The sequence below is a fragment of the Solanum dulcamara genome, chromosome 1 (genome assembly GCF_947179165.1).
Source record: "Solanum dulcamara chromosome 1, daSolDulc1.2, whole genome shotgun sequence".
In the NCBI taxonomy this organism is placed as follows: Eukaryota; Viridiplantae; Streptophyta; class Magnoliopsida; order Solanales; family Solanaceae; genus Solanum; species Solanum dulcamara.
Window position 1 is genome coordinate 46,147,434 of NC_077237.1, and position 11,475 is coordinate 46,158,908.

An 11,475-nucleotide genomic window follows, 5' to 3' on the forward strand; every position below is an offset into this window, starting at 1 on the left:
CTGTTCCCCTTTCTCTGGTACAACAACCTTTATCGAACTGCCCCTACCACAACCCCTAGTCTGTGGGTATAAACCTCAGGCTAGTGGAGTCGAACACCTAACTAGATCTACTGTGTAAGAATCATACGGACCAGAATGAGCCTGCGTGGGCACTATCAGGCCAAATGGTCCAGGGATCCACACCCAAAATAAGATCTCATAGCGGCCGATTGCTGTGAAGAAATAAGAGGAATACAGTAACCACCCCGGTCTATAGGACTCTACTGTGAACCGAATAAACTCTAACCTAAACTGTATGAACCACGATGACCCTGTTCGCACTCAGATGCCAGTAAGGATGCATAACCCCCATGGCGGTGGAAAGAACCACTACCACATGTAACACCTCTGCCTCTAGATGAGATACCAGAGTACTGACCAGATGAAGGAGCCCTTTTAGGGTCCCCAAAATCCTCTCTCTCCATCAACTCTGCCTTATTAGCAGCACTAACCACAGACTGAAAGGAGGCTCCATCTCTAAATACCCAAAATACAGCCTGCCTGATCGGCACTAACCATAGACTGAAAGGAGGCTCTATCTGTAAATACCCAAAATACAGCCTGCATGATAGAATAAATCAAACCTCTCATAAAATGGCGAACCCTCTCGATCTCATTAGGGATAATAGCGGTGTCATGTCTAGCTAGCTAACAAAAGAGAAACTCATACTCAGAAATGGATATCCCATGCCTCAGGCTCTCAAACCTTATACGACTCTTCTCCCTCACACTCCAAGAGATGAAATGATCACAAAAGGCACTGGTGAACGTCTCCCAAGTTGTTGCAGGAGGAAAAAATGGTTGAGACCTGAAATATGTCCTTCACCCTCTTTAGACAGTCTACGAAGCTAAAGAGTAACATAGCGTACACCATGGGACTCAGCCAACCCAACTGTCTCTAGTAACTCCCGGTAAGTAGTAAAAAACTCATATGCGTCCTAGTCCTTCCCACCCTGAAATTGAGGTGGGTCCATCTTCCCAAGCTTCTCATACTTGCGTTGCTCATCCTCAGTCAATGCAGCTACTGGTACACTCTGACCCTCATATGTTGGTGCTGGAGGAATCTCAACTATAAGGGATACCAGCGTTTGTCCTACCTACCTCTGAGCCTTGGGAGCCTGATGTTGGTCTGGAACCTGGACCCTTACTTAGGTCTGTGATGTACCTGGTGTGCCTGTTGGGCTTTTAGTCCATGCCAAAGTCTCGAGCACGCCCAAAACCCTCAGTAGAATATCCTGTCGTAAGGCGTTGCCGCATACTCGGAAGAAACTTGCTCTTCTCTAGCTTCTGTCTTAGACTCAGGGGAAATACCCCTCCCATGATCCCTGGCTGGTGTTGCTCCTCAACCCTGGCCCCCTACCTCAGCCTCTGGATCTGCCTCTACCCCTAGCTCAGGTCTCAATAGCAATCTCGAGGGATGACTACCCTTATACAGTAGAAGCTGATGCTTTACTCCTAGCTATCTGCCTAAAAAACACACGATAACTCAGTACTTATACAAGAACTCACGCATGACAGAATTGAAAGAAGTAAAGAGGATTTTCTAACAGTCTTCATAGCCCCTTGAAGATAAGTAATGGATGTCTCTGTACCGATCCTCAAGGTTTTATTAGACTAGGCTTGTAAACATGTGAGACATATGAACCTGGGGATCTGCTATCAATTTTTTACGACCCAAAATTGGGTGTGATTTGACTTGCCTAACCTACCAAAGGAAAATCAACCTAAGAGTATAAACAAGTCAATAAGCAAAAATAAAGGCGGAAGAGTAAAGTCTAACAAAATATGTATACATAAGGATAAACGGAAGATAAGTCTAAACCACCCAAGACTTGGTGTCACATGTACAAGACACTATCTTAATAGAAATAAAAAGATACAAGTCTAAATGCCTCAGTCCTTAAGTAGAGCAAAACATAAGATAAATAGGCGGCGAGAGTCTGCCAAGGAAGATAAGTTGCTACCTCTCATGCATCCAGAACCTCGGTCCGATCCACAGGGATACTAAGAATAGGAGGTATCGGTCTTAGATCCTACACAAATATAAAAACAAGGGGTGAGCACTAACAACAAGACACTCAGTAAATGGAAACTAAACCCTAAGAAGCAACGTGGAACACAGGTACTCCTGACATCCCAAATACATACTGCCACAACTACACACCTTAATTCAGAAAACTCAATCTATACAATTTATACAACAATTATCTTGGTGATATCAGACACTTCAGAAATAGAAAGTACATATATGTTCTCATCACCATACTTAAGCATAGATATGAGATCTTAATCATATACAATCAGAGGATGAAATAGATGCAAATGCAATATCAAATAATCGTGATACATATTTGTCCTACGATACACATCCGCTGATCACTTCAGATAGGAACTCATGGTAGACACACATGCACCATGTATCTATCATCATTACCGAAAAATACCTCAGCAATAATACATGTCGAAAAAAACCTCAACTGCCAGAAGAAACCTCAGCAAATCACCTTGACCGATAGAAACCTCGATCCCAATATACAATATCTCACCCTTATCACTTTCTCAGCCATCACATATAGATATATGCACAAGTGATGAGTGAATACAGAGTAAATAGTCATAATATAGTACCATATAGTCCACAACCACACAAACATTTGATAACCCAAGACTTAACAATACTTAGGAAATTACCTATAACCGAATTCAACATTCAACGCCTCATAATAGATAAATCACACTCAATTTACTACCCTAAATACACCCTAACCCCCACACATAGGAACATACAAGGTTCAACATACTTAACAAAAGGTTAAAAGTTCACTTGCCTTAACTAAAGTCACGATCAACTTGAAATCAAAATTTTCCCTCTCCAATGATACTCCAAAACATCATAATCTAATAAAAAATATACCCATAATCACATTTTGAAGATATTGACACTGAAATCAAGAAATTTGGGTTAAAAGGGTAATGGTCAAAATTCCCACATCAAAAAATGAACTCGAGAATCTGATTATTTTTACATGAAAATATTCTTCAAGTAATCAGGAATCTAACGATAAAAATCATTTCGAAAATGGGGTTAAAATGAGTTCACAATCTCAATTTTTCTTTCAAAAAGTCACGTTCAAGAAAACCCCAAAGTCTACAATTTGAAACCCAAATTTTGAAGTTAAATTCCGAAAATATTCAACGGGAATTGAAGAAAAGTGTTAGAAATAGATTGCCCAAGAGTTTTTTCACAAGAAACCTTAAGGAAATCGCCAAATCCGAGCTTAAGAACTCAAAAATGGGAGAAATGATCCAAAATCCATTTCTGGGCTTCTTAGGTTTCGCAAAAGCGACATGGGGTCGTTAAAGCAGAGGTTTGCTTTCGTGAACCCTTAAGTGAGCCCCTTCGCTTAAGAGATGGGTCTCGCTAAAGTGAAGGTTTGCTATAGCGAACCTAGTCCGCTTAAGCGAAACCAGCACCAACACCAGAAAACTGAATAAAGGTTAAAAACTCAAGTCTCTGATTAGACTCTTGGGATTTGTTCGGAATCCGATACACACAAACCATATATGTAACCCTACTAAATTCGATGTTCTGGATTTAATGGAATCATCAGAATTTGAATTCAAGGTCTCCTTTACTCAAAATTCGATAAGTTGCAACTATACTAGCTTCGACACTTGAAATACCCAAAATACCCTCGGGACCTCTACAAATTACAACGAATCCATTTCTAGCATTAGAATCACCCCCCTCCCGAAATCGTTGGAGCCATCAAAAATCCAATTTGAGCACCCGAACCCCAAATGTTGGCCAAAGTCAAACTTGGATCAAACTTTAGCTCAACTGACAACTTCAGACCTAAAATCTATGTTTCAACTCCGAATCTGGTTCCGACAACTCTCATAGACTAATTTTCATATTTCGAAACTGATGGAATTAACGGAATTCCATTCTAGGACTCGAAACTTCAAATGAATCCGAAACTAATAATTTGACAACTTAAGTCTTTAAAACTCATTTTTTTAACAAAACCTCAACTTTTCACAAGATCCCCAAAAACTAACTTTCGAACCTAACCAAAAATGACTTGAAACAACTAACGGAAGGGATAAAACGATAATTTTATTGAAAATGTCGAGAATGAGCTTCAGGGTCATTACAGATTCACCCAATAAAAAGCGCTACTTGTTCTTAAAGATTCTAGATCATAGAGACATATGATGACCACTAGAGACATGATTGAACCTCATATCCATGGGAAAATCTATGAGGGTAATAGACTTTGTTGGGACAAATGGACTCCGTCTAATCCTCTCTACTCTCAAATATAATCAGTCCCTCCTACAAATCTTGAAACACCACATTCAGTCACTTCTTCAATAACCAAATATGGAATATCAACATGCTCCAACAGGTTACCAACATTTTGACCGGTCATCAGGAGATCTCTATGGTGGACCTTGGACCCCCTAACAAGGTATATCAACCTATCTGGTAGAATCATTTTTTACATTCTCAAGTAATCAATACTTGGTGGAAGACCAAATTTAAGAACGTAACTCACAAGGTGCTTTTTAAAATTACTCATATCATTGTTCTATGGGAGATTTGGAAAACAAGGTGCAACAATAAGTATGGCAACAAATTGATATCCATCTTCAGAATTCGCCAACAAATTCTTTTTCAAGTTAAGATTTAGCCATATGGAGTGGGATTGGAACTGAAACAAAGTAGGCCAGGTGATTGAATCTCACGGACCTGCCCTTCAAAGTAGGATGGTGTAATAAAATCGTGATTTACAAACTTTTGCAAATATAGATGGTCCTAAGCCCTTATTTACTCCAATGGTGGTTGATCTTCAATTGTCACAACATGATAGTCCCTTTTTTCATATGTTACTAAGCATTAAAGTCTCACGGGTGTTTTTCAATATATAACTATAATCACTACTCCAAGTGTTTCTTGCTGTAAATAAATTATGGCAATTTATGTATGATCTGAAGGGATCTCATTTTATGGACATGAAATGGTTACAACGATATTTGAAGGGTACCATAGATCTTAGCCTGCACATCCGACCACGATCTATTACTCATTTTTCTCATGCAGACTAGGCAGGTTTCCCTCTTGATAGGAGATTCACTCATGATGACTATATATTTTTCTTCACCCTAATTTGGTGTCATGGTGCTCTAAGCAATAAAGTGTTATGGCTAGATCAAGCACTAAGTCTTGAGTATCGGGGTTCAGCAGTTGCAATTACCGAAATAACTTGGATTTATGAATTTACTGATACTCTTCCTATGACCTCTAAATTATTGTATGATAATTTATCTTTAATATATCTCATAGCTAATTCCATTTTTCAAGCACATTGAGCTTCATTTTCATTTTGTCAAAGAAAAAGTTTCTTCCCAAGACATGGTAGTACACTATATTTGCTCGGCTGATCAAATTTCAATATTCTTATCAAGAGTTTGTTCACTAGACGATTTCCATTTTTGGGGAAGCAAATTTACAATGGTTACAACACAGTTGCGCTTGAGGGGGGATGTTGAGAATAAAATTACAGATAATATATAAATTTGAATTCAGTTATCATAATTATTGTCATAAGATAAGTTTGTTATCTCTTGTATATATCCTTGTCTTTTATATATATCTTGGCCCTAAACCCTTGAGGGAGCACAAGTTGTATATAAGGAGAATTTATGATGGAATAAACAGATGATCAAAACATACAACTCTTGAATCCTTCCAATGACAGACTGAGGGTAGGAACATGATAGAAATTTAGTAAAGAGTCAAAATTATCAAAGGAAATGGGGGTTAACTGAATGTAATTAAAATTGGAAAAAGTATAAAAAATTGTAATTTTGAGATTTCAAGATAAGTTAAGCGAACCTCAAAATATTAACTTGCATATAAAATAAGTTTATGCAATCGCATAAGTGAGAGGTTCAGAGAAGATGAAAACTGGACCACTATGTGAATCTCACAATGCGAAAACCTAGATGTGCAATAGAATTATAAGAAGAAAGTAGTCAATATCAATATATATATATATATATATATATATATATATATATATATATATATATATATATATATATATATATATATATATATAACTGATTTTTTCGATCACTATTTCTTTTAAACAACGTCATTGACTATTAGCAACCCCCACTCCAAGTTCCAGTATTTCAACTTCTTCTTTTTTCATGTCCAAACTGGTTTCCAAGCTGCATATACATTGTTGTCTTCCAAAGAAGTAGTGGAATTTCCATAAGGTCGTTGATGATCAGGAGACTCGGTAGTGCTATTATTTTTGCGATTTTGTGTGCAAATTAATGCCACCAAATTGGTGTTTTGACCCTGCACATTCAAGATCTCTACTTGAGCCTTGACAAGATCTGCTTGAAGCTCACTTATTTGTTTCTGTAACTGACAAATTATAGCGGCGCAACCATATACTGGATCTCTGATCCTTGCATTTGCCTCATACACCATGCTATTCACTGCATCTGCTCTTTGATCGTCTGGGAGTTCCTAAAGATATTTAAATTGTCGTGAGTTTTAATTTAGAAAAGAATTATACATGATTCAATGTATAACGAATAAATGAAGAGATTAATATTGCTGGACAGTAGATGCTAGATTGATACTGACATAATTCAATTAAGAGGTCGAGAATAAGGTTGAAAATTTATGTCCTAATCGAATTTTGTGATTTTCAACATGAAATTTTATTAAAGGGAAATGGTTTTGCAGAATCACATGAACCTATATATCTATATATATCAGGCAAGTATGCTATTATATGCAATTATATGGATTTGAGATTGTGATTTTTATTCTTTTAGTAAGGAGATTTTTCACGTTAAAATTATATGTTGCTTGCTTGTTTAATTCAGACGAAGTTAAAAAACCTGATTCATAGAATAAGTTGAAGGCATCAAACTTCCTTCGATTAAATGAAATGTGTTACTAATAAGTGCAATTAGCTTTATATCATGAAAAATAAAAGCTCAGGTGTGGAATGTGGAAAAGATCACTTCGACTTAAATGAGTCACACTACACTTTTGGGGGGTTTTCCTTTTTATGTATTTTATATTCCAAGAAAAGGAAGTGGGTGCAAGTCAAACAAAAGAAAATATTTTTTAAAAACCAAACAAATTCAGTTCCAACCTAGCTGGCACAGTTTAATGAAAAATACTGATTATGAAAAAATTAAAAAGATTTTCAGAATAATGTTCTTCAATTATTAATTAAAAAGAATAATTTTTAAATTGGTGATCCAACAAAAACATTTAAGATTAAATTATTTTTAAATAAGGTAATTTGATATTTATTCTTTTGATACATACTAAAAATTAAATAAAGTATGAAGCAGAAGTAGAGACCAACAATGAAAACAATTAATAATAATAGCACATTGGAAAGTACTTAGATTAAAATTATCAGTACTACGATTAATAATAGTAATAATTAAAATTATCTGTAGTAGCAATATGATTGAAAAGTTTAAAAGATAATTATAAGCCCGTAAATGTGAAAAGTAAGAAAGAATTGAGAAGAAAATACGAAACACAACCATCATGTATGTTGGTTGGGAGACCATTTTTAATCTACGCTGTGAATGAAAGCCCCGTGTAAAAAGGGAAAATCAGAAAAGAAGATGATACCTTGAGTATTTTGATTATGTTGCTAGCTCCAAAGACTCTATGAGCAATGGTGAACTTGAGTGGGTCGGTGGGAGGAAAGTAAGGTGCCAACACACATTTCTCTACACATCGACGACGGAGGATCTTGCACGCTGCGCAAGGATGATGAGGAGAAGAGTAGTGATTATTATTTTCCATGTTAATTATAGTGAAATTTTATGGTCTGTGGAGACTTGTGACTTGTGAGTTAGCAAAGCCTTACATATATACTATAGAATAAGAATAATTGGGTTTCATATTTTCCAGAATAATGACGTTGCCCTGCGTCAGTGTTCTACTTAATGACATCATCATCGCTGGATATTTTCCACCATAATTAGTAAGTAATATGGCGTCGGTTGGTTTGTGGATAAAATTATCTCAGATTAAGAATAATCTATCTTTAAAAGGTGGGATAAAATAATATCAAATTAATAGGAATAAGGTGAGATATTGAAAATTAAGGTTGATATTAAATTTAATTATACTCGGTACGATTGAAGATATAAATTTATTCTAGGCTAAATTATACATTCAATCAAACAAACTATAATTTTAACCCAAAAGTTAATCCTATATATCCCACTTTATCCCGCGTACCAAACAACCCATAAACTCTTGAAAGAAACTAGCCCTCAGCCCCAATTTATGAACTTCATCTGTTGCAATTTATTTGTTTGATTTTGACTTGACACAAAATTTGAGAAACGAAAGATTTTTTTTTTTTTGGGAACAGACCCTACACGAAGCTCCCATCTCTCATGCACAGTCAGGGGTTGAGCATCACCCCCAAGCCTTAACATAAAAATAAAAACAGAAAAATACAAGGAGGGGGACATAAACCTTACCTCCGATCCTATGTTGGTTCATTAGTCGGCTAACCTATTAAGGTCGGCTAACTCATCCCCATAGAAAAAGGAGCTATCTATAACTAGAAAGCAGTAAACCTATCAGAGGACTCCTCCCGATACAAGTTGACTAAGAAAGCATAAATGAGGGAGACTCTCCCCTTCCATGAGAAGACAAGAAAGTAACCTACACTAGTCCTATTCAACTATGCTACGTACCATACATAACTAAATTGAAGAAGAACAAGTATATGAACCTTCTATCTCGCATGGGGTGAAGAAGCTCTTTTCATCTTTGCCCTTTCTCGTCTTGTCGTACTAAGTGAGTCCAGATGGAAGGATGCATCAACTTCAAGATCATGATTATAGCAGCTATGGAGGATGAAAAATAGAAAGAAGTGTAACAGTCAGTAGCTTTGGAGCTGTATCAGTCAGCATCTTTGGAGTTGTTGTTGAGGATGATATGGTCCTGAATGGCTGTATGTAGCGGATGTAAGTGGTGCAGCTGTGGCTGAAATGCTGCTTGGAGATCCAACTGCAATCAAAAACTAATGAGGCACAAATGCTGAAGCAGTGCATCCACAATGTTGGAGATGCAGCTGGGATGTCCAAGTGCTTGGCTGCATTTTGTGTCCCTAGATTGCATCTCAGCAAGTAAGTAGCAGCTTGCAGTAGCCGTGTGCTTGATCTTGAGGGCTTTCAGGTTGTTGTACTCCAGTGTTGCTATGATTGTAGTAGCCAGCAGAAGACAGTTTGTAATGGAGCTCTAGTTGGTTTCTTTATTACTTGCATGCATTGTAGGAGGTATCCTGCAATAGAGAGCCCCATTAAAAGTTATAATTCTGCTGATTCCTACAAGTCTGCAATCTCCTTGGGTGCTGTATGTTGTTGGAGGTGTTGTGTATTGTGTCTTGTATCCACAAATGTTACTTGATTTAATGTATCTCCAGCTACGTGCAAATGCATAAAACTAAGCCAACCAAACAAAAAACCAATAGGCACAAACAAAAATGGAAATCCCCAAGTTGCTGTGGTTAAGGTATAGTTGCTGTGGATGGACCAATTGTTGAGACTGTAGCTCCTCATGTTCTTACTGGTGTTGAAGCAGTTGTACCTGCACAAAGATACACACAACAAGGAACAAAAATATAGTACTGTTGTTGCTGCTGCTGTAGCCCATCTGTTGCAGGTATGTGTTGATGTTGCTTTATGTTCTAGTGAGTTGTTGTATGCTGGAGACCTTGTTCTTGGAGATTTCAATTGTGTATTGTACCTGCACAAGTAAAAGAACCAGAGGAAAAGTACCTCCAAGACTTCTACACAGTAAAAACTGTGCTGTAGTTCTGAATGTCCATTGTGGGCATGTAGTTTCTCCTTGTATGCTGCATGTTATTGGAGTTGTTGTGTGTTGTGGCTTGTGAACATGTCTCCAAGTGTTACATGATTTAGTGTACCTCCAGCTATCTGCAAATCCATAGAACCAAGCCAGCAAGACCAAAAACAAACATGCACAAACCTTAAATCGGCTAACTTTTTCAAGGTCGCTCGACTAACGTCTTCGATTGTTCGTTGGAGTTGAAACTTCTTGGGCTTTGCAATTACTGTATTTTCTGTTGTCCTGAAACTTTTGGAGGCCTTTTCCATAAGTTGGAAGTTCCAAATTGAGACTTGCTCCATCATGAGACTTAAGTCGGCCAACTTTTTCAAGGTCGCTCGACTAACGTCTCTACTTATCCATTTGAGTTGAAACTTCTTGGGCTCTACAGGAGGTGTATTTGCTGTAATATTGCCCAATTTGGAGTTCTTTTGGTGTTGCATGATGTATTTGTTGAGTGTTAGTGGTTGCCTCTGGCTTCTGCTGTTGCTGTTAGGTTGCTGCTGATGAGAAACGAAAGATAACTTCTGAATTTATGGTTTTAACCTAAAGATATATAGAATGTACCAAAATATTCTTTAATCTTGTGGTTCAAATATATCATGTGTAAAGTTGAAATGAAAGAGTAGCTAATAAATACATTATGTTTTATATAAATTAAAAAAGAAAGTAAGACAAATCAATTGAAATGGAGGGAGTACGATATACTTTTGCTTTTTAAGATTTAAATTATGTCACTAATATTAGTCAATTTAACTTTTAAAAATAAAAAGTATACCATTAATTGTGAAAGAGAATAATATAAGTTGGATATGAATTTTATTTTCTATGGTAACAAATAAAAAATTATAATATATATATATATATATATATATCCTACCTTAAAAACATGAACTCCAAAAAACTGAAAATTAAATTATGTAAATACCCCTCGCTTATCTATAACCCTAAATTACGTTATTATCCCTCACTTAATCTATATACTAAAATAACCCCTAACTAACCAGACGTCACACTACGCAATGCTTGCCTGCGATACGCTGCCACTCCCAAATCCTTCAAACTTAACACTCGTCTTCTTTCATTCAAACTTACCAATCGTCTACTTTCATCAATCGCTACGCCAATGACCAAACGCTCTCAAGCGATGCAACTTCTGGAATTTACCTATTTATATCACCCATTCTTATTTTGCCATCTCACGCATAGTTTTCCCCTTCTTATTATTCTTCAAACAACGTTCTTATTTATCTCAAACCTTCAACTGCACTTTCTTATTTGCTTTTCTTCTTTCGTTGTTTTTGCAGGCCACATTTAACCATGTAAGTTTTTATTCTCCTTATTATTCCAGTAACGCTAATCTGTGCACAACTTTCACCACACCATACTTGTGTTCCTAAAGTTGTTATTACCTGTTTAACCATTCCTTCTAACTTGCAGCACACCGTTCTTGTGCTCCTAAAATTACTATACCCAGTTAAACCATGCCTTTTACTTTAGCAAATACA

At 36.7% G+C, this 11,475-nt stretch overlaps 1 protein-coding gene across 1 annotated transcript; it reads right to left on the bottom strand.

Moving 5' to 3' along the window:
- Positions 1-6,225: 6,225 nt before the first annotated feature.
- Positions 6,226-7,943, bottom strand: LOC129887912 (LOB domain-containing protein 1-like). Its single transcript, XM_055963157.1, has 2 exons — positions 7,727-7,943; positions 6,226-6,589 (listed from the first exon to the last, which is right to left on the bottom strand). The coding sequence occupies exons 1-2, from the start codon at positions 7,901-7,903 to the stop codon at positions 6,260-6,262; spliced, it is 507 nt and encodes a 168-aa protein (XP_055819132.1). The 5' UTR covers positions 7,904-7,943; the 3' UTR covers positions 6,226-6,259.
- Positions 7,944-11,475: the final 3,532 nt, after the last annotated feature.

What these genes read in the sequence shown, in the direction of transcription:
- LOC129887912 (XM_055963157.1), bottom strand. Translation starts at nt 7,903, where the DNA reads ATGGAAAATAATAATCACTACTCTTCTCCTCATCATCCTTGCGCAGCG. An exon ending in ACATAATCAAAATACTCAAG is followed by an intron (nt 6,590 to 7,726) that starts GTATCATCTTCT and finishes AAATATCTTTAG; the next exon opens with GAACTCCCAGACGATCAAAG.